General features: G+C 42.6%; 1 protein-coding gene across 4 annotated transcripts in view; it reads left to right on the top strand.

Moving 5' to 3' along the window:
- Positions 1–1,579: 1,579 nt before the first annotated feature.
- The window catches only part of Tdrd5 (tudor domain containing 5), a 43,814-nt gene continuing 22,154 nt past the window's right edge, over positions 1,580–23,239 (top strand). For 2 of the 4 annotated variants that reach the window (XM_029484812.1, XM_021175180.2), the window contains exons 1-9: positions 1,580–1,629; positions 2,329–2,564; positions 3,019–3,411; positions 4,148–4,341; positions 10,452–10,535; positions 11,585–11,641; positions 15,440–15,593; positions 18,250–18,458; positions 19,353–19,573. In XM_029484812.1, the coding sequence (XP_029340672.1) occupies positions 2,333–2,564; positions 3,019–3,411; positions 4,148–4,341; positions 10,452–10,535; positions 11,585–11,641; positions 15,440–15,593; positions 18,250–18,458; positions 19,353–19,573 (1,544 nt within the window). In that variant the 5' untranslated portion in view covers positions 1,580–1,629; positions 2,329–2,332. The remainder of the gene's footprint in view (positions 1,630–2,328; positions 2,565–3,018; positions 3,412–4,147; positions 4,342–10,451; positions 10,536–11,584; positions 11,642–15,439; positions 15,594–18,249; positions 18,459–19,352; positions 19,574–23,239) is intronic. The other 2 variants (XM_021175193.2, XM_021175187.2) reach the window with 2 other exon arrangements.

Below are 23,239 nucleotides of genomic sequence, written 5' to 3'. Positions count from 1 at the left end.
TATTATAGCTTGCATCAAAGCCAGGCATGTTGACCCACACCGTAATCTGTCCATAGTAGAGGCAGGAGAGTCTCAAGTTTGACGACAGCCTGAGCAACGTAATAAAACTTGCTCCAAAAAAGGAAAAAGTTAACTTTCTCAGTAGGAATATAGTTAACCTATACAGACGTCTTGGTGCTAGGTGTGTTACATTTGTTATCGCAGATCACTGGGTATGAGAATCTGAGGTGATATCCTTTTTAAGGGAGTCATCCAGTGTGCTATTTCCTGAAAACATTTTAACTCCACTCTCTTATTGTTGGCTTGCCAATGGAAAAAGATTCATCTGGGTAGGTTTTACTCGAATGGCAGTCTAATTTACCCTGTTTTAGAGATAGCTGTTCATACCTAAAATCTTCATTCCTTTTCTCCTAGGCTTTGTGTAAGAAGGGATTTTTTGTTTTAGTTAGTTCCGAGGACTCAATGGGCCCTTAAAAATATGAAGACGTGTTCCTTCTAAAACTTGTCATTGAAATGCTGCAGTATTTAAGTCCATTTTTCATTTTAGGGTGTTCTGTTAATCTACTTATCAGCTACAACTGCTCTACTATAAACCGAAGATATAACTCCTTTCTAGTTTCAGTTTTGTAGGGATTCTTTAATATTCCTCATTCATTGATGGAACATTTTGTTCTCTTGGAATATTCACTTATGGGTTTTAGGCAAGAATGGCTTAGGGATCCCGCCCCCTTTATGCAACCCGCCAGTCTCCAGCTGGGGCTTTCCTTTCTCCACCTCCAGAGCGCTAGGCTCAACAGGTGTGCATCATCCCACCTAGTTTCTGGCCTCTTACGTTGAATCCTTTGAGTATCTTTTAGGTTGTCCATTTAAGAGTGCATATAGTTAAGGGAAAGGTATTCATATCCTGCATTTCTACTTGCTAGTTTTTGAGGACCCCTGTCAATCTAGTTTACTCTACAAATCCAGCAAACATATCCAAATGAAATTATCCTCCATAGTCTCCCACTTCTCTTCTTTCCATTGCTCCTGGGATGTTCTTCATTCCAAAAGTCCGTCCATCCATCCATTCCTCTCTTCTAGGAGTCAAAGTCGCTTCTAGGTCAGCAGTAATTCTCAAGAATCAGACTCGCTCTTAACTTTTTCCCCCAAATAAGCGTAGACCTACGTGGGCGAGGCGAGCTTCCGGCCAGGCGGGGCGGGGTGGAGGGCACCAGTCCTGGCTCCGCAGGATCCGCAAGTGCCTCCGCCGCGGTCCCCGCCTCCCGCAGGTGCCCGGGGGCGGGGCGGGCCCGGGCGGCGCCGCAGGGCGCAGGTGGAGGGTGGTCCAGCGGCACCTGCGTCTTCCCGGGGCTTCGGGAGGGGGTAGGCGCGGCGGGTTGCAGCGCCGTCTGAGAGGGGGAGCGGGTCCTCCGCCTCACCCGCACCCACACGCCGGGTCTCCGCTAACCGTCACACCGGCCGCGCCCCCTCGCGTGGAACGTGGAGCACCGGACCGGACGGCCCGCAGTGCGCAGGCGCTCGAGACCCTCGCCAGCCCAGCTTCTCCGCGGCCCTCCGGGAGCGCCCCGGACCTGCGGCGCGCAACGGCAGCGCGGGTGCGAGGGAGCGAGGCGGGCGAGCCGCAGCCAGGTAGTGGCGGGCCGCAGAGGGATACGCTACGGCGGTCCTCAGCACGACTCAGGTCACGGGAAGAGCACGGGGCAGACGGGAGGACCCGCTGAGGGAGGGAGGGAAGGAGGGACCCCCACCCTTCCCAAGTCAATGGAGGCGACCAGGCGGCCTGCGATCCGCTCACGCTTCTCCCGGTCACTCCTGCACCGCGACCCTTGGTTCCCAAAGACCGGCTGGGAGATTCCATCTGATACTGAGCAGCAGCGGGGAATGGCACCCTCTAAGGAACTTGAGATCACCCTTTAAGCATCCTTATTTGCCGGGCCCAGTTGGGACTTAATACCAGCCAGCCGCGAGGATTGGGAGGGCTCATCCCTACAAGCTGAGCTTTGGAGTTTGTAGTGAGTGTGGCCAGAGGGCTTGTGCTGCACGAGCCTTGGAACACTTAGGGTATTGCTTCAAGCCTTATCGCCTGTAAAACTCACATCTGAGTTTTTATATAACATGGCTGGTCGTTAAAGGTTTTTGCGTGGCGGCGCACGCCTTTAATCCCAGCACTCAGGCAGGCGGATTTCTGAGTTCGAGGCCAGCCTAGTCTACAGAGTGAGTTCCAGGAACAGCCAGGGCTGTTTTGTTTGTTTGCTTGGTTGCTTTTGGGTTTTGTTCTGTCATGGTTTAACCACTTTCAAGAGCATTTTCCCCCCTTAAATCCTGTAGCACGATGTCTGAACAAGAGCGTATACAGGACTGTCTGAGGAAAGAGATAAGGTCCCTTCTTATTTCCACTAAAGATGGTTTGACTCCACAACAGTTGGAAAAGGAGTACCTTTTGATGGTTGGCAACCATCTCCCGCTCCGAATCCTTGGATATCGGTCCACTATGGAACTGGTGTTGGATATGCCCGATGTGGTTAGTGTCTGCCCCGGCGGGGATGGTACCGTAATACTGAAAGGTAGGTTTAAGACTTTGGAAGGTCTACACGAGCCTTTATAGTAAAAATGTACCACTCAGTACAATATCCCGTATCTCAGGGCGGAGGATTTTAACTGGGGTGATGGTCATGGGTGCCTTTGAGGTTGTTGGGGAAGTGAGAGCAAAGGAAAGCCAAAACAGCTTCCCAAATCCCCATTCTTAAGTTCCTCATTTTAAATTTCATTAGGCACAAATTAGTGACACTTCCAGACACTGATTAGCAGTAGTAGAACATCTTCCAGCTGATAGAGGAGTTGGGAAGCTTATTGATCAGAATGTCAGAAATGATGGACCCAACAGCTTTGTCTTACTCTACCTACATACACAGCTCTCTGGAGAGTTAAAAATTGCCCGTGTAATTGTAGATACAAAGGTTAAATGGAGTATGTGTTTTACTTGAAAGTGATTTCTCCACTGCCCCCATATCTTCTTAGCCATTCCAGACGAATCCACCAAAGGAATAGCAAGTTTGGTTGCAAAGCAGAGAAGGAGCCATAAGGTCCGAAACCCCATGCCAAAGGGGAGACCCAGCACCTGCTCTGGCCGGGTGCCTTACCGAGGAAGGGTGCCCCCAATTCTTCCAGCTGTAGTGAAGAGTGAGTTGAAAGACCTTTTGGCATTGTCTCCTGTTCTCCTTTCTGACTTTGAAAAGGCATTTGCCAGGCGTTTTGGACGATCATTTCAGTATATGCAGTATGGATTCCTCTCTATGTTTGAAGTGCTGAATGCAGCTTCGGATGTCATTTCTGTAGAGCAGACCAGAGCAGGTTCTCTGTTGACACTAAAAAAGAGTGTATCAGAGGACAAGCAGAGAGGATGGCCAGCAGGTAAGCTCGTCAGCATTCATAATTGTGTCGTGCCCACAAACTCTTGAAAATGTGGTTACCTAAACAAGACCCTGCACGTCAGCCTGGTGGGGACATCTCAGAAGGCTCCATCTACGCCAAGGTGAACAGCCTCGGGCAGTTAATGGCTTCAGAGAGAAAAATCAGTCTTCTCCAGGGATGAGCCCTGTGACGAGTCTTCTAGTCCCAGGTGGTCACGTTTCCCATCCACGGCTCGTTTCCCATAGCTTCCGATATCTCAGAAGTAATTGGTATATTTAGTAAACTGGACCTTTAAAACACTAGACCGTGTTGATTTTCAGGGTACTATGGAACATGCATTTTAGGACTGTGTCTCTTGGAGTATTTCTCCCTTGCGTCTCCTTACATCTACTATGTCCTTACATCTACTATGAGAAGTGTATCTCTATGCAAACTGCTTGGTTGGGCACTCTTTGGTCTTTAAAATGAAATGCAGTTTTTAAGGTCTTTGCCTATAAATTGCTACTTCTCAGTTATATTCAGGTGATCTTATATAGAGTTTTAGAGAGCAACAGTCTTTTCAGTAACATGGTTTCTTAATATTTTTTTAATGAATGGCTAATCACATAGTATATAAGTTTTATTGAATATATACATTTCCCCTTCTAAACTGAGGGCAGTTAGTATACAGTAGTCTTTTTCAATAAAACCTCTGAGAAATTGCTATTCACTGTTTTTTCTTCTTTCTTAACAAAAGGTAAAGTTTTTACTCAGCCATTTAGAATGAAACAACAGGGGTCATATTCTACAGGATTCCCAGTAATGAAGGCACACTTTTCACAACCCATTTCAAATATGGAGCCCCCCAAACAAGTACTGGGCATGGAGAAGACACCCATGTTTAATTCAGTGGAGGCTTCAAGGCTGAACCACACTGAAAAATTAAATCAGGTAAGGTACCCAAGTTTAGAAATAGAGAAATACCAAAAATATGCTTTATTTTTATTTTATTTTATTATTAAATATTTTCTTTATTTACATTTCAAATGTTATCCCCTTTCCTTGTTTCCCCTCCAAAACCCCCCATCCCTTCCCCCTCCCCCTCCCCTGCTCAACCCACCCACTCCCGCTTCCTGTCCATGGCATTCCTCTATACTGGGGTGTAGAACCTTCACAGAACCAAGGGCCTCTTCTCCCATTGATGACCAACTAGGCCAACCTCAGCTACATATGCAGCTAGAGCTATGTGTCTCTCCATGTGTTTTCTTTGGTTGGTGGTTTAGTCCCAGGGAGCTCTGGGGGGTACTGGTTAGTTCATATTATTGTTCCTCCTATGGGGCTGCAAACCCCCTTCAGCTCCTTGGGTCCTTTCTCTAGCTCCTTCATTGGGGACCCTGTGCTCCGTCCAATGGATGGCTGTGAGCATTCACTTCTGTATTTGTCAGGCTCTGGCAAGAGCCTCTCTGGAGATAGCTATATGGTGTCTGGTTTGGGGGGTTGTTTATGGATGGATCCCCAGGTGGGGCAGTCTCTGGATGGTCATTCCTTCAGTCTCTGCTTCACACTTTGTAACTCCTTCCATGGGTATTTTGACCCCTTTTCTAAGAAGGATCAAAGTATCCACACTTTGGTTTTCCTTCTTGAGTTTCATGTGTTTTGTGAATTGTATCTTGGGTATTCCAAGTTTCTGAACTAATATCCACTTATTGGTGAGTACATATCATGTGTATTCTTTTGTGATTGGGTTACCTCACTCAGGATGATATCCTCCAGATCCATCCATTTGTCTAAGAATTTCATAAATTGTTTTTAATAGCTGTGTAGTATTCCATTGTGTAAATATACCACATTTTCTGCATCCATTCCTCTGTTGAGGGACATCTGGGTTCTTTCCAACTTCTGGCTATTATAAATAAGGCTGCTATGAACATAGTGGAGTTTACTCAGGGGATAGGGAGTGGAGTTAAGAGGATAGTAGAAGCAGAGAAAGGCAGAGAAAGAGAGTAGAGGAGTAGAGGCCAGCCATGAGCCTGTGTGTGTTAGGGGAGGGAATTGGGGAAAAAGGGGAGGGGTGAGGGGACGGAGCAGGAACAAGAAGGCAAGAGAGGAACAGGAGTGAGGGAACAGGAGGCTAGGTATCTTTTTATGTACATAGCTGCTGTTTGAATATTGTCTTTGAAATACCAGAGTAATCTGGTTCTTACAAAATTGGGTTTTGTCATTTTATTGAAATGGAATAATTCAGTACATTCTGAGTATAAATCTTTTAACAGGAACATACAATGCAGACATCTTTTCCAGGTTTATGGTTTGATGCTAAATTTTTTAGATTTATTTATTATTTTTTTGTGTGCCTGAGTGTTTTACTCTATGTATAGATGTGTACCATGTGCATGCCTGGTGGCTTTGGAGGCTAGAAGAGGGCATTGGATCCCCTGCAACTGGAGTTTACGAACGGTTGTAGGCCAGCAGGTGGATGCTGGGAAATGGGCAAGAGCAGATACTCTGCATCTTTTCTCCGCCCCCCCCCTCTTTGTCTTGCTTTTGTACAGTTGAAGTCCTTGATCCTGGCAATCTACTTCTCTCAGTTTCTCATATGGTTCCTGGTTACCTAATAGGTCTTTGCTCAGTGCAAAATAATAAAACTTTCTTCTCTATTTTTTTCTAGAATTTTTGAGATTTAGGTTATATAGTTAAACCTGTTACCAGTTCCTATGACTTTTTGTATAATGTGCCAGGCATGAACTGAAGTTTTCTGAGTAAGGGCAGCAGCTACTGCGGCGCTGTCCACGGGACAGGCATCCCTTCCGAGTTGAGTGGACCGCCTCATCCCTATTGGGATTTTCATCACTGTCACTTTGTAGTAGCTTGGAATTATAAAGTTAAGTCCTGCAGTCTTATTTTGGCTATTCTACATTTTTGCATTTCCATATTTATTTTACTGTATGTAAATCTGCTGATTACTTTTTATCAAAACTAAGTCTCATGATTTCGATTAGAATTGCATTGGATATTATAGATGAGCCTGAGAAAAAAATCATTCTCTTCTAATATTAAGTCCCAGAACTCAAGGAAATAGCATGTCTCTTCATTATTTTCACCTTTCAATTCTCTCAGCAGTGCACAGTAGTTTCCAGTGTGTGTGGCTCGCACGTACATTTTATTAAACTTATTCCTTATTCCTTTCATATTTGTATTGTATTAGAGATGATATTTTTAAAATTAATCATTGTTAATATACGACCTGTGTCTTAGAACCCTGAGTCAAGGTTCTTAGTAAACTTGGTCCTTAGGGGTGATGGGTTTTCTTAAAGTTCATGAGGACGGTCTTGCTTCTTCTAATATACCTATGCCTTTTCTCCCCTTGCACCCGGGCTAGGCTCTCTGAACTGTCTTGTTCTTCCACTAGGGTGTGTTTGTGTTCAATCTTTCAACAGTTCTCTGATGTAAGCATTGACTTTTTGTTATTGTTTTGACATAGGGTTTCTCTGTGCAGCCTTGGCTGTCCTGGCTGGCTTCTGACCCAGAGATCTGCCTGCCTCTGCCTCCCAAGTGCTGGGATTAAAGGTGTGCAGTGCCACGCCAGCTTGCGGTGCCTGTCTTACACACGTGGATTTTCCATACTGAATTGGAGAGATTCATTCTTAACCCTGCTTTCTGAGAACTTTTCCACGGCTGAATGCTGTTTGGCATGTTTTCCCCTCCATTTGTTGAGACGATTACAAAACTTTAAAAGTCACATTTTTAAAAAATGTGACCACACCTTACTAGATGACTCCTACTTGGTTACATGTAGTATCCTTACATGTTACTGAGTTCCTCTTCTGACTTGTTAAAGACTCTTGTCTTTATTATGCTCGTGGTATATGGTTCTGTAGTTTTCTTATAATGCCTTTGATTCTGGAGTAGCATATAGGCCTCAAGAAATGAGAAAGCTTTACTATTTTTTTATTATAAAAGTTTGTATAGCGTTGTATTTTTGAAAAAATATTTCACAAATTTATTAGCGCAACAGATTGGATCTGGAATTGTCTTGGTGGAAATGTTTTTATAGTGGACATTTAATTTCTTGAACAGATGTAAAGGTATTCTGTTTTCCTTTAAAAAGGTAAATCAGGCTTTGTCCTTTTCCTCTAGCTCAGCATATATTGGTAAAAAGTTCAGAGTGTCTATTAGTCAGTTTTGAGGTCTGTATGGTGATATTCTGTCGTATACACAGGCACGCACGCACACACCCACAAACGAGAGAATATACACACAAACGCATCCCACCCGTCTTGTTAAGAAGATCCAGCTTTGGGACTTCGTTGATTTTTCTTCTTCCTGTTATTTCCTGTTTACTTTGGATTGGTTTCTTTGTCTCTTTTTTCATTTTTAATTTTTAGTTTGTATGTATGTTTTGCCTGCATGTGTATATGTGCACCACATACATGCTTGATGCGGGGAAGGAATCCAAAGAGGAAAAGGGGGTGCAGATCCCCCGGGACTGTGTGAGCCTCCATGTGGGTGCTGGGAGCTGAGCCCAGCACTCTGCAAGAGCAGCCTGTGCTCTCCATCAGTGTCTCCGCAGCCCTGGCTCCGTCTTAAGCTTGATAACTGAGTCTGCTCCTTCCCTAATTAAAACATTTATGGCCATGGCTTTTTTCTAATACTGCTTTAACAACATTTCATAAATGTTTATGTATTTTTGTCCCCCCTGCCCCGTGAAATGTTTTCTGATTCTGTTATGGTTTCTGTTATGTTTCATGTTTAGTGCTGTTTAATTTTTAAACAATCTCAGGGTTTTTTTTTTCCAGAAATTATTCCTGTTGTACTTTAATTCTATTACGATCAGAAAACTTAGGTTTCATTTCTTACAAAATTAATGAGACTTAGCTAAATAGCTCTATGCTTATTGTGGTAGATGCTTTATAACTCCAAAGAAGGCATCACTATATTTGAGTAGAGTGTTCTGTGCGGTCTAAGTCAATCTAACTCACATCATCCAGAGTCTAAGGTTTTCCCGGTTTTCTGACTTTTCCATGAATTACTGAGGGGGGAGGGGTATTGAAATCTTCGAATGTCACTGTGGACTTGTCTTCTTTACCTTTCAGTTTGATCACTTTTTTTCTTTTGGTCATCGTGAGCCTCTTCTGGCTGCACACACGTGTAGCGCTCCCATAGGACTCAAGCCAGTCCACCCACCCACCCATCACGTAGCTGACTTGTTTACCTAGGTTACACGAGTTTCAGGAAGTCTGGAAGTGTTTGTCCGAATTTTTCTTCCCTTCCCTTCTAGAATTACAAAGGGGTCTTGCTGAGTTTTTGTTTTATTTCACAGGTATTTTATTTCCATTGTTTTGTTAGTCTTTTAAACCCAACCTCCCACCCACCCCCAGCCCCACTCCCACCCCCATTGTGTTTCATTTTGAGTATTTTCTCTGGCTGTCTTCAGAGTCCCTGATCTTTTATATTATAGCTGTTTAGCAGTCAGCCTTGTAAACTTTCATTGCCAAGTTTAAGAAAGTTACTTGGATAGTTACAGTAGCTGCTGTGGATTGAATTGCTATATATCCCCCCCCCCCCAATGCTTCGGTTAAAGCTCTCTTTTAGAGATAAGGCCTTCGGGAGATAGAGCTTGATGAAATCTTGAAAGTGCTGGTCCAGCCGGGAGTGGTGGTGCACGCCTTTAATCCCAGCACTCGGGAGGCAGAGGCAGAGGCAGGCAGATTTCTGAGTTCAAGCCAAGCCTGGTCTACAGAGTGAGTTCCAGGACAGCCAGGGCTACACAGAGAAACCCTGTCTCGAAAAAACAAAACAAAAAACAAAAAACAAAAAAAAAGAAAGTGCTGGTCCATCCTCCCTCCCTTTCTTCACAGTCACGCCTTCACCACACGAGCCTTCACCACACGAATTGCAGGGAATGATTTGTGGCAAGCAGAGCCACTTGCTAGCCCTGTTTTTATTTCTCTTGGCATTTCTTCTGCTAGACAATCCAGAGACTAGCCTGTGTATCTGTGTTTGTAGCTAAGCTGATCAACATGTTTATTAAATCTGTTTTTAAATTCAGAAAAGATTAGCATGAACTGTTGTTACCCAGAGTGTTACATGGTCTCTTGATTGTCTACCCTTCAAATCTAATTATCTGTCATCAGAAGATAGTTCTGATACTGTGAGTCTCACCACAGGTCTCTGCTATGTATGTAACCAAGGGAAACTCCTTTGCTTGGAGGTTAGGATATTTTATAATACAACTTCCATCTACCAATGCAGGTGTTTCTACTGATGCCACTTGGCAAACTGTGTGTGTGTGTATGTAGACCTGGGGTTGATGATGGATATCTACCTCATTGACTCTCCACTTCCCAAATTCAGGTTCTCAAATATCTGCCCACCCTCCTCCTCTCCTATGCTTTTAGGAGAGGACTTTGCTTCCAAATTCCCAGAGCACAGAACTGATAGTGACTCTGCCACTGGCCCTCCCCCACCCCACCCCCGCCCCCATGTCTTTCATCCTTTGATTATATTACATAAAGAAGGTTTCCCATACTGCTCTTTTAAAAGACCATTCATTTCACTTGCGCTCTGACTCACACCCCTTCCTCCCTTTCAGGCATTAGGCAGTCACTAAGTATTTAGTAATACTAAGTAACTTTAGAAAATGAATGGCAAGCATCCTTTCTGGACAAAGGTATCCAACTAACTGGAGGCTGTAGAACCTATTATAGATAATGCTGTGTATCTTGGAATATTCCTGTGTCTAGCTTCATACAAACTTGCATATTTGATACAATATAAAATGTCTCATGCTACTTAAATTATTTAATTACTCACCTATGTGTATACATATACTATGTGTATATACATATTCTTTGTTGTCCATGTGTGAGTATATTCCTGTGAATGCAGATGAACACAGAGGTCAAAGGCTGGGAACTGAACTAAGGTCCTCTGCAAGAGCAGTAAATACTCTTAACCACTGAGCAGAATTTGACACATTTGGCGGAAATATATTTCGTTTTATAGCTTGCTTACATTTCTCTTTGACTTTTAAGAGCTCTGACTTTTTGTTTTATTCACAGTTGGAGAGCACATTCAAATCAGTGATTGCACAGATTGGACCTGGAGGGACTGTTGATCCCGACCTAAAGCGCAAGATACAATTTGTAAGTATTTTCCCTTTCTTGGAAGCAAAAATAATTGATTTTCACATGTGGTTTAATTTAATTGCCTTCAGTGATTATTAGTTTTGTGTTTATATCTCATTGTTTCTAAGATGTTGGTATATGAACACTAATTTTTGTATAAAAAAGTAATAAATGTATACTAAAAATTTTGGTGTGAAATTGTTTAGAAAATGGTTCTTCCATTCTCTTCCCTCTTTTTCTTTCCTTGCCCAACAAATCATTGTTGACAAACAGTTAAAAATCTTTCCAGTTCAATTGTCTGTCCTGCTAATGTAATGCACATGGTTAGTGTAGCCCAAAATATTACTGTTCCATGTTTCAGTTAGGAGGATCTGTGAGGGATTAAAGTTGGAGTTGCTTTGGACCTTGGCTATTAAAAAAAGTCGTGCAGTGAAGTCTCGTGAACATTTATGTCATGGGGTCCATCAGAGGCACTGAACATTTGATTTGTTGAAGATACTTCATTACCTTTGACGGAATTGAACAAATGGACGCTTCTGCAGACAGCTTTACTCCCGGCCACAATTTAAATGATAACAATTTTACATAGCTGCTTTTTTTATACCCTTCGCACTGTTTTACACGTTTGTACCACTGACCTGTTTTATTGGTTTGTATTAGTAGCATATGGAAACCCTTCGGGTGTTGTGTAATGGACCAGTGTAGTCTGCCTTGAGGATTTTGGTCCTGATCTGAGTTAGGAAATGTCAGCATAGCTCCTCTGCCCTGAATTCTCCCTCCTCAGGTGCTCTGACTTGGGTGGGAGACAGGGGAAAACCCACACACTCAGGCAGCAAAAATCGATACGCTGGGGACAGCCTTCTCTTGCTGTTTCTGAAACTTGAACAAGTGTCTGACAGTTGTTTGCTCAAGGATCTTGTTCACAATACAGCACCAAAAATAGAGGAAATACATTCATTGATAAACAAAAAAATTGATAAAAATAAAAGTATCCATTTGTTAAACTAAGGATTATCATGTGGCTCTTAATCTTTCAGTTATATCTTTGTTTCATTTCTGTTGATTAGGTCGTATCTAAGTTTCCACAAGGTTTGTTTATTTCTAAACTGCTTGGAGAATTTGAGGTAGGTGTTTTCTTACTCTTTGCATTGCTTATTTTTCTTATGCTACACAAATTTTGCCATTACTACTGGATCTGATAGGTCTGTGCTATTAACACTTAAACCACCTTGTTTTATGGTTTAGTGGCTTTTTCTTTATTATGATAAGGCTAGTTAAGAATATGGCTAGTAACAAATATCTGGCTATGAATAGGGAGAATGTTTTTACTACTTAGCGTTATAACATCATTGAAATAATGATTAACATATTTTAAGTGTGATAGTACCAAGAAGAGATGTGGAAAAAATAGAACCCCTCATATACATTTTCTATTTTATATCCAGCAATGATATTAAGAGTGAAGGTACTATAAAGACACTTAAGATAATCAAAAAATAGAGAAGTATAAATAGACCTGCATGGTAAAAAATAAATAAACAAATAATATGTTTAAACTAACAGAAATGATGCCGGATTAGAACTTGAGTCTTCAAGAAGGGCTGAAGAACAGAGGATGAAGTAAATGTGCAGCTGTATCTGAAAGACTACTCGCTTTTACCAGTTAAAACGTGCTACTATTTAAAGCTAAAATTAGGGCCACTTGCTGGGTTTATAACATGAAGCTGATGTAATGCATACAAAAACTATAGCATAATAGATTATACAAACTGCATCTTGTTATGCTTTCTGTGATATGTAGAGTAACACTAAGACATTAAGGGTGTGTATTATACCCAGAACAATCATTAGAGATGCAGTGATAGCCATAAAGTCAACAGACAAAACCATTTGTATAAATACATGCAATAAACTCAGGAAGGTGGGCATAGAGAACAGAAGAACAAGATATGGAATGCAAGATACAGGTGGGAAGATATGGATGGGAAGATATAGATGAGGGTCACCTGAACTTATAAAAGGTGGGAAGGGGAACAGGATATATATGGGTTCAACCTATGGAGCATGGTAGCTCTAAATCTAGATATATTGCTTTCATTAACGTAAATGGACTAACTGCTATAATTAAGAGAGCCTGTGAGCCTGGTGGAGGTAGCAAGTACCGTACCTTTAATCCCAGCTCTCAGGAGCCAGAGGCAAAAAAGATCTCTGTGAGTTTGAGGCTAGCCTGGTCTATAGAGTAAGTTTCAGGACAGCCAGGGCCATGAAAGACAGCCTGTGATATAGGATGAGAAGACCCAACTGTATGCTGCTTGTATAAATACAATTCTCATGTGTTATCAAAAAGTTGTTAAAAAAAAAAAAAACTTGACATTAGAAAAATTGCAAACAGTGAAGGTAAGGAAGGAGTAAGAGTTTTTCCCAAATTATTTTTATGTACTTAACATAATAACCCCAAATAAATAAACACGAGGGCAGATCTGTTCACTGAAAAAAGATGGAAAAGATACATGTTCCTGCAAGTGCTGGGCATGAAGGAGCCACAGTGACTCAGGAGGAAGGCTGATGTCAGGGACAGGAGACATTCCACAGTGGCATAGGTCAGCTCCCTAAGAAGACAGACAGTTAACATTGCCAGAAGGGAACAGAGGGTTAGTGTCTGCTCTGATGAAGTATCACTCACAAAGGGGTAAAGGGAAGGGTGAATGTATCCAGAGATTTTGTTGTTGTTATATTGGCGATGATACTAGTGTTAATCTGAAATTATTGTTATATAATGTGGCATGACACTGGGGAGTAATTGTGAGATAATTATACATACAAGAATACTTACTCTAATTGTGTGAGTTGAACCTGGAACATGTCACAGATAAGTAAGGCAAGGCTGAGCACTAGGTTCACATTTAAAGGACTTACAAATGCACTGATGAGTTTCAGGCTTTAATTGTAAGGGCTGGAAGCCCGTCAGTGCACACAGTTTCAAAAGTTACTTAGACAACTTGGAAGACTGTAGAGATCCGTTCATCTTTGAAGAATGGCAACTAAAGGTTGGTATGAGGGCTGGAGATGAGCTGAGGGGCAGAACACTTAGACAGCATGTGCAAGTCCCAGTTCAGGCCCAGCCCACACAACTAGTCACCCATTGACCTGATGTGCCTAAATGACCCAATGTGCCTAAATGAGCCCTGTGGTCCAGGAGCCAACAGCGACAAACAACACTGTTAACACTTTAAAAGAAACAGCTACTGTGTGCCCATAGTAGAGCACACAGACTCATTGTGGCCTTGTCAGAGTAGACAGGCTTGATTCCCTTGCCAACTGGCAAGAAGTCTTGTCTGCAGGACCAGTTTATCATCAGGAAAATGTGGGAGGTTGACAAAAATAAACAATGATGCAGTAGGGATGCAGATTCTAAACTCTTCAGTCTGTATAAAAATGAGTGAGTAGGGCTCTGGGAAGGAAGGAAGGGAGGGAGGGCGGGCGGGCGGGCTGTGGGAATAGAACCATGGCAGCCTCCTGACTGCACATTGTTGGGGACCGGTAGAGCAGAAAGCACACCAGTTAATCATAGATAAACCTGAGCTGTGTTTCATATAGTAATGATGTGGGATTACTTTTATAGTAACTGAAAAAGCAAGATGTATAGCTTATATACTCCTATATAGAAGCCCACTTAAGTTTTGACAATTTCTGCAAAGTTACCAAAAATTGTTAATAATAGTTATTTCTAGGGAGGTGATCGCTAGGCGGCTCATACTAGGTGACGTTTGGGGTGAGCAGAAACTTGATTTTTTTTTTTAATGAATGAAGTTTTACTGTGTGAGAGGTTTCACTGTAGTTTGTTTTTTACAATTGCTTTTTTCTTTCACGATTTCATATATATATAACTTTGAGAACCCCAATCACCCTATTTATCATCCTCTTCCTTCCTGAGACTTGTTTTTGCTGAATATTTATTTGGATCTTCAGAATATACTATTGAAAGTGACTGGTTGGGAGTCTGGAGAGATGGCTCAGAGGACCAGATCTCAGTTTCCAGCACCCATGTCTGGTGGCTCCCGGTGGCCTGGACCTCCAGCTCTAGAGGATCCAACACCTCTAACTTCTCAGGGGACCCACACTTGTGCACATACCTGCATGTAGACACAATTTTAAAAAACCTAAAAAACAAAAAAGTAACTCCTTTGTATTTTAATCCTGCTTATCCTAGCTTTATGTTCAGTTAAACTGTTTTCACAGTTAATACAACACAATTATCTGAGAAACTATTAGAGACTAATAAACATACAAAGAGAAGAGGCTTTAATATGCACCATCTGAGGGAGTAGAACTACTAATTCTAATTTCCTCCCACCCTGCCCTGCCCTCTGCCAACTGTTTCCTTTGGTGTGCTGATAGGTGACTGTAAATACGACCTTCTGAATGATGGTCTGCCTGGCCCTGGACCCCCACTTGTACAAGTGTTCTGTGGGAGAAGTCATAAAGAATTGAGTGTGGTATCAGAGCATCATGTGACCCGATCTGTATGACAGCTGTAGAACTCTGTGAGGGGCCAGTCCTTTATAGCGCTGAAGGCATTTAGTTCAGAAGCAAGTCTTCACGTCCTCAAAGCCTAGGCAGGCGAGAAGAACTGTTGGCATGTGTTTGCGCGTGTACACGTGTATGTGGCACCTAGAGGTTGGCTTTCAGTGTTGTTCCTTGGCAGCTGTCCACCTTGTTTCTTGAGAAAGGGTTTCTCTGGGACTGCCGGTTCAGTGGTTAGGCTAGATTGGTTGCTGGTGAAACAGGCTTTTTACACTTGAGTTCAGAGCCTGAAATATGTAGGTTGTCAAAATCCAAATTAAAGCCTTGCCTCACATACATCCAGAGTTTTCATGCCTTTCCTTTTTCTTATCTTTTCTTTCTTTCTTTTTTAATGACAGCTAACTTTTAAAGAGCAACTTTCACCAAAACAATTAGGGTTCTTAAACGTGACAGAACTTGTTGGCGCTCTTAGTGACATTCTCCGAGTTGAGTTCAGTGAAGAAAGGCAAGACTTGCTCGTGTTTGATGCTGACCTGAAGCCTCTGCCGTCTGGTAAGTTAATGGCATAATACAGTCTTCATTTTCTATTGAAGAAAGCATTAAAGAGTCACCAGTAGAATCACATGACCAAACACCTCCCATATTAGCCACAAAATATTTGAATAATGACCTTTTTAGTGATAATTGTAGTAAAGTTAACCTATATTATCAGTTTAAATTTTAAATTTTCACAATTTAACTTATTTATTTATTTGTTTATTTATTGAGACAGGTTTTTATTATGTAGCCCAGGCTGGCCTAGAATTCACTGTATAAACCAGCAGATCTTAAACTCACGGAACTCCCTTGTCTCTGCCTTCTGAGTACGGAGATTATAGTTGTGAGCTACTTTTGACTTTTTTTTTTTATTTTATGTTCATGGGTGTTTTGTCTGCATGTGTGTCTGTGTGCACCATGCATGAGCAGTGCCTGCAGAGGCCAGAAGAGGGCCATAGCTCCAGGGACTGGAGTCACAGACAGTTGTGAGCTGACACGTGGGTGCTGGGAGTCAAGCCCCAGTCTTCTGGAAGGGCAGCCAATGCTCTAGCCACTGAGCATCTCTCCAGCCTGTTACTTTCTTTATTGTCCAGTTATTAGCAGTTCTGAGGAATAATTCTGAATTGGTTGTTTGATAGGTAATGCTTATCAGGCTATGCGGCAAAAGCTTCTTACAGATATGTGGAAGTCAGAATATATGAATACATAGGAGGAATGTACATTTATGTTTTTATAATAAACAAACTCCAAGTGTTATCCTCCCCCCCCCCCTTTGGTTTTTCAAGACAGGGTTTCTCTCTCTAGCTCTGGCTGTCCTGGAACTTGCTCTATAGACCAAGCTGGCCTCGAACTTGTAGACTGACCTTCCTCTGCCTCCCAACTGCTGGAATTAAAGGTGTGCGCCACCACTGCCTGTTTCTGTATTTACTTTAGGAAACCACACTGGATCTAGGGCATTATGCTTTTAGCCCAGTTTGGTTTTCTCTTAGAGTCGTTTTCTTTTTGAGATAACTTTTTATGATCATGCAGACAGATTCCCATGCGCCCTTTGCTCAGTCCCCTCATTGGTAACATTTGCAAAGGCGTGAACAATATGGTGCTTTTAGTTTATAAAATGTGTATAAGGGGAGGTTCGCGTGTGTGTGTGTGTGTGTGTGTGTGTGTGTGTGTGTGCGCGCGCTTGCGGTGTCCTCAGGCGCGGCCCATCTTCTTTACTTACTTGTTTTTGAAACAGGATTATTAGTTGCCCAGGGAGACCCAGGAACCCTGCTGTCCTGCTGGTCCTGTATCTCCAGCACTGGGTTTACAAGCACACAAACCCCAGGCCTGGCTTTGGTTTTTGTTTTTTGTTTTTTTTATAAATGTGGATTCTGAAGGGTCAAGCCAAGATCCTTCTGTTTTCGAGGCAGGACTCGGTTCACCAGTGAGCTGTTTCCCTTCCCAGTCCGTTCTATACGTTTTCAAGAGTGGTTATGACGGACACCTACCTTCCCGCATTCCATCATTGATTTATGGCCAAGATATGAGCGCCACTATTGCACCTTTAAGGGTGCCACGTGCTGGTCATTGTTGTGGCTCGGGTGTCACAGCTTGGTAGGACTGTTGATTGTTTCTGTGCCTTGACAGCTTAAAACCCCAGTACTAGTCCTGAGAATCCTCCTTCACGTTGTTGGTTAGGGTAGGCAAAGAGATGACCCAAAGCAATACAGTTTGGCTGCCTCACAGAGCTCCACGACAAGTCCCTGATGCTCAAGATCCCACATACTTTGAATACAGGACTTGAAAGATCTGAGCAAGATCCTATCTGAAGTCATAGAACTTCTTTTAACCACAAAAGCTCTTTAAACCATTCAAACAGCACAGCGGTAGTTAATACTTGTAGCTTTAATGAGTACATTTCATAATCTCTTACAAATTATACACTTAATTATAACATAATTTTTTATGCAAAGCATTATTATATAAATATGTCTTTGCTTCTTATGTTTAATATATTGTTTTCCATATTAGTATTTTTTCATGTTTACCTTTGTGCAATTCTTATATATTTATTTCATTTAACCAGTGTTCTGTTGGTAGACATTTAGATTGTTTCCATTTTTACCATAATAAGCAATGTGATTAGTATTTTTAACTTTTTTATTTATTTTGCTGTTTAAGGGATGAAACTTCAGCCTTCATTCATTCTAGGCAAATAGGATTAATATTTTTGTGCCTACATCTTAATGTGCTTGTGAGCTTGTTTCTTTAGGAGCCACTGTGGTTAGTTGTAGATCTGAGGAGTCCATAATGTGCCAGGCTCAGATACTCATAGATGGATAAATTTCAATAAAATATGAAGTTGATTGAGGAATTCTCTAAGAGTTAAGGCATCATATTACTGAATATTAAAGAGTATGTGTGTTAAGTAACTGTCTGTTGGTTAGTTAGAAGAAGAAATTGGAGGTCAGGTGTTGAGACAGTCGCTCACCAGAGTTTGAGAAATTATTTCGGCTCCTGTTTCCCCAGTGTGAGAATTTTACAGTTTGTTCCTCCTTTAGTGCGTAGTCCCTCGTGTGTCTCCATCTGCAAGGTTTCCAGGGGCAAGTTCCCCTTGCCAGTGTCCCTCCCTGGTGCCTGGCCCACTCAGGGGCGGTGGTCCCACACTGTAACCACTCTCTGACTGTTTCAGGTGGACCACTTTCATCAGTCAGAAATTCGTGTTTAGTTCAACCAGACCAGAACACAGAAGCTAACACTTGGGCTTCCAGTCTCTCCAGAAATTCACTATCCACTGTAGCAGTTAAGAAGACCACGTGGGATTGCCCTTTGAAGAACCACAAGGAGCCAGAACAGAAGATGTACAAGAAGCCTAATGTGGTGGTCAAGCCTCTGCAGCTGGTGAGTGGATTGCGTTACATTGTGTAGGAGGCTCGGTAACAGAGTGAATGCCTCTTTAAACCAGGTGCTCGCTAGAAAAAAAAATAAATCTAGGGACACCTGTCCTTGGAAAAGACCAGTTATTTTTTGTGGCATTTTTCTGTTTTTTTTTTTTTTCATTTCCCACACTCCTGGTGTTCAAGTTTTTTGGGTGGCTGAAATGTAAGTTCCCTGACAGCACTGTAAATTTCTCTATTAGTGAGCCTTAAGGTTGAGGCTGGAAATCCTGGGGCTTTAGAGGGTGCAGAGCCTGCTCTGGCCCAGCCTTGGCCCTGGCCCTATTCACTCTGTTGTTTATTTAACTCTTCTCCTTCATTACAGCCTCCCATGGTTCTTTTGTGTTGGCATCTCTGCTTCTGACTTTTTTGTTGCTAAGGATAAGTTGTTCCTCACTCTAACAGGCTCTTCACTGGGATGAGCAGTTTGAGAGCCTGCTGTGTGTTCTTCAGGACGATAGGAAGAAGACCTAGAGGAAAGAGCAGGTGTTAGGGTGAAAGTGCTTGCACAACCTTTTGATGGAAAAGTCCCTAAGATCCATCTATTCAAGTTACCCTTGACTGAGGGTAGGGTTAGCTAGGAGGACCTGCCATACTCCACCTGAATGTCTCCCCTTTTTGTTGGGGACACTTGCCTAACACTCTTAACTTTTTGGACAATATTTACAAAATGGAGTACTTGAAGGATGTTTTTAAGTGGTGGCTGTAAATGGTAGTAGCATTCTAAAGCATTCTCAATCATGATTCTGGCTTGAGCCTAGTGACTGCAATAAGGCTGATTCGTGAAATACTTTGAGGGATTTGAAATGTCCCTTTAATGTCTTTCTATGGTTTCTTTCTCTTCCTGCCTTCCCTGTAGCAGGTAGAAACAAACAAACCACAGCTCGGCCTGTCAGTGATAAACCACGATATCCCACCAGATGCTGTGCGTGCCAAGAAATTGTGCAGACTTCCTCCATTAGATACCAGCACCCTTGTGGGGGTCTTCGTGGAGTATATAATCTCCCCTAGTCAGTTCTACATCCGGATCTACAGCAGAGATTCATCAGAGCTACTTGAAGACATGATGATTGAAATGCGGTAGGCGCCTCCTGCCCTCACTGTTCCGGCTTAGCTTTAATCAGGAGTTGTCAGATGTGTTGGTCTCGGACTCCTAAACTAACAAAAAGCTCTTGCTTACTGATGCTTATCAGACAGAAACTTAAACTGCAAAAATTAAAATGCCTGTTTTAAAAATCCATGTGAGGTATGATAAATAACATTTTCATGAAAAATAGCTATGTTTTTCTAATCCAAGCATGTGCAATAGTCCTTCATATCTATATACCAAGTATATTCCAAATCCCTTTGCAGATACTCAAACTATGACTTGTACCAAAACTCTCTATGTACCTGTATGTATATGTGACTTCCTGCCTTTGTGTAATCAAGGGCAAGAGCACCTAGTGATGTACCTACCTCCTGCCTACCTGAAATAGGCACACATTCAGCCTATGTGCAGTCAGACACAGACCCTTCCTATGTGCAGCCAGGGACAAGCAAGCTTATTTAGAGAAGCGAAAACACTTTAAAATACAAGAGCAGGCAATTACAAGAATAACCCCTGGCAGTCTGGAAGTTGTCTGTCCTTGGGCAAGTAGAATTTACAGGTTAGAGGCATGTTGTTTGTTTTGTAGTTTTTTTTTTTGTTTTTCGAGACAGGGTTTCTCTGTATAGCCCTGGCTGTCCTGGAGCTCACTTTGTAGACCAGGCTGGCCTTGAACTCAGAAATCCGCCTGCCTCTGCCTCCCGAGTGCTGGGATTAAAGGCATGCGCCACCACACCCGGCTGTTTTGTAGTTTTTTTAAGCATAGGAATTTTAAACTTTAAAGCATAATCTTTACCATCACATTAGTAGTTTTAATGCAAATGGTGTTACACTGAAAATCAACTACTGCCGGGTGGTGGCGCACGCCTTTAATCCCAGCACTTGCAAGGCGGAGACAGGTGGATTTCTGAGTTCGAGGTCAGCCTGGTCTACAAAATGAGTTCCAGGACAACCAGAGCTACACAGAGAAACCCTGCCTCGAAAAACCAAAAAAAAAAAAAAAAAAAAAAAAAAAGAAAGAAAGAAAGGAAGGAAGAAAATCAACTACTTTTTTTTTAATTGTTGTTGTTTTGTTTTTTTGAGACAGGGTCTCACCATGTAGACCAGGCTGGCCTCAAGCTCACAGATACCCTCTTACCTCTACCTCCCAAAGTACTGGCATTTAAGGTGTGTGCTGCCCTGCTTGGCTTGGTTGTTATTTTTAAAAGATGATTCTGTCATGTGTCTGTGTGGGAGTGTGTGCGTGTGACTACACATGCCCATGGAAGTCAGAAGATACCAGATCCGCCGGAGCTGTAGCTACAGTGGTTGGGGGCTGCCTGATGTGGGTGCTGGGAACAGAGCTTGGGTCCTCTGCAAAAGAAGTAGTACATGCCCTTTAACCACTGAGCAATCATTCCAGTGCCTGCAAGTGACATTTGGGTCCCCACCAAAGGCTAGTTTAGGTCATAATTCAAATACAAAGTGCTTTTCCTTGGGATTCTTGGGAAATACTGTGTATGTACTTCAGTTTTTTTTTTTGTCAATAGATAATAATTGACTTGTACTGCCTTATCAAGGTTGTTTTTTTTTTTTTTTTTTTTTTTTTTTTTTTTTTTTTTTTTTTTGTTGTTGTTGTTGGTGGTGGGTTTTTTTTGTTTTTGTTTTTTTGTTGTTTTTTGTTTTTTGTTTTTTTTTTGAGACAGGGTTTCTCTGTATAGCCCTAGCTATCTTGGAACTCAAGGTGTGGGTCACCAATCTTGGCTTTGGCTTCAAGGCTGTGTTTGTATACATATGTGTATTTATGTATGTACATACACACGTGTGTGCATATGGAGACCAGAGGCCAACCTTGGGTTCCATTTCTTAGGAACTGTTCATGTATGCATATGAAATTGGAAAATGTAAGAAGAGTCCTTTGACCCAGGCTCTCACGAGGCTGTGGTTTGTTAACGAGGTTAGGCTGGCTGGCTGGTGAGCCCCACAGACTCGGGTCTCCACAGCCTTAGTAGAGCCACTTGCTGCTGTGCTGTACTTGCTGCTGTGGGTTCTGAAGATCAGACTTGGGCCTTCCTGCTTGTACAAGCAAGCACCTTACCAACCCAGCCGCCTCCCCAGCCTGGTGCTGCCGATATACTGTAGCTGTTCACAAACTGCTGAGGTCCCGGGACAAGAACACATATGTAAGATATGGTCTTTGCCTGGGTGAACACACTAAAGCAGGGGAGATAGCCAGGGTGATAAACAAGCTGTGGAGGGGGCAATAGAAACAGTTGTCTGTGAAAGCTGCTTCATAGTTGACATTTGAGCAAGGTTTTGCCTGTTGAGATGAATAGATTTATACTGGCACTGATGTCAAACGTTAGCGAAGGACTGGGCAGTTGCCTTGGGAGCAACTAGGGACATACTGGGGTTAGCACTAGTGACGTTGGCAGGAGTTGCGTTTGGAAGAAGAAAAAGCTGAATCGTGAGCACTGCGGGAGGGCGTCCTTTCAGACAGAAGCCACTGAAACCTGTTTCTTAAAGGTTTGGGGAGGACCTTCTTAAACCTTAGATAGAAAGTGTCCCCAAAGGCTCGTGTGTTAAAGGCTTGGTTCTCAGCGCACTCTTGAGTGTTCAGCTGAGTGACTGGATCGTAAGGCACCTGGCTCATGATCAGTGGATCAGTCCGTTGATGGCACCATAATTTAGAGGCATTATTGGGAAGTGGTTTAAAATAGGAAATGAGATTTAGCTAGAGGAAGTATGTCCCTGGGAACGTGTCCTTGGAAGCCATAGCATGTCCCTGTCCCGTCTGCTCTCTGCCTACTGACTGCCAGGAGATAATAACAGCTCTGGTTCACCACACGTTCCCTCCCATGTTCTGTTCACCACAGTGGAGACATAATCATGGGCTGAGGTCCCTGAAACTGTCCTCAGTTGTTCATGCTGGGTATTTGGTCACAGTGGTGAAAAACTGATATTAGACAGGAGATCTAGAAGGAGAACTTGATTCATGGTGTGGAAAATGAATGAGGCGAAGAAAAGAAAGAAAGAAATGAAAGCAGGGGAGATGTCAGAGAGAGTGACAGGAATGGAGGACTTCTGAAGCCACCGACCTTATAAGCAAGGGAGTCAGGATTTGAACCTAGGTTTCTGGTTTAAACACTCCAAAGAACCCAGATTTTTAAGGCAACACAGAGCTATTAAAAGCATATTGATAAGGAGGGACTAGGAGGGAATTGTGGAGATGGAGTATCCAAGAGCACAAGATGGAGAGACTTACATTTGGGGGTTAGTGAGCCACTGATGCCCTTTGAAAAGAATGTTTTTAATTGAACTAGAATTGCATCACTCCTCTGCCCGCCCCATCCTCCCTGGAGCCCCTCCCACCAACCCGCTTCTCCCCCTTCAAGTTGATGACCTCTTTTTCTTTGATTATTGTTCCATGCACATGTATGTATGTGTATCACAAATATATATAAACACAACTTGGTTCTGTGTATGCTGTTTTAGGGCTGACCACTCTGCATTGGATAACCAGTACTGGGGCTTATTCCTGGGAGAGGCCGGTTCTCCTTCTAGAAGTTATTGGTGGCCTGTAGTTCTTTGTGTAGGCATGAGACCCCACTGAAATCCCCTTCCACATTGCTGTGTCCCTTGGCACTGCCATTATCCTGGTCTTGTTTGTGCTGTGTGTC

Source organism: Mus caroli, chromosome 1 (assembly GCF_900094665.2).
Source record: "Mus caroli chromosome 1, CAROLI_EIJ_v1.1, whole genome shotgun sequence".
In the NCBI taxonomy this organism is placed as follows: domain Eukaryota; kingdom Metazoa; phylum Chordata; class Mammalia; order Rodentia; family Muridae; genus Mus; species Mus caroli.
The sequence above is the reverse complement of the archived record's forward strand: the minus strand, read 5'-3'. Positions and strand labels throughout refer to the sequence as shown.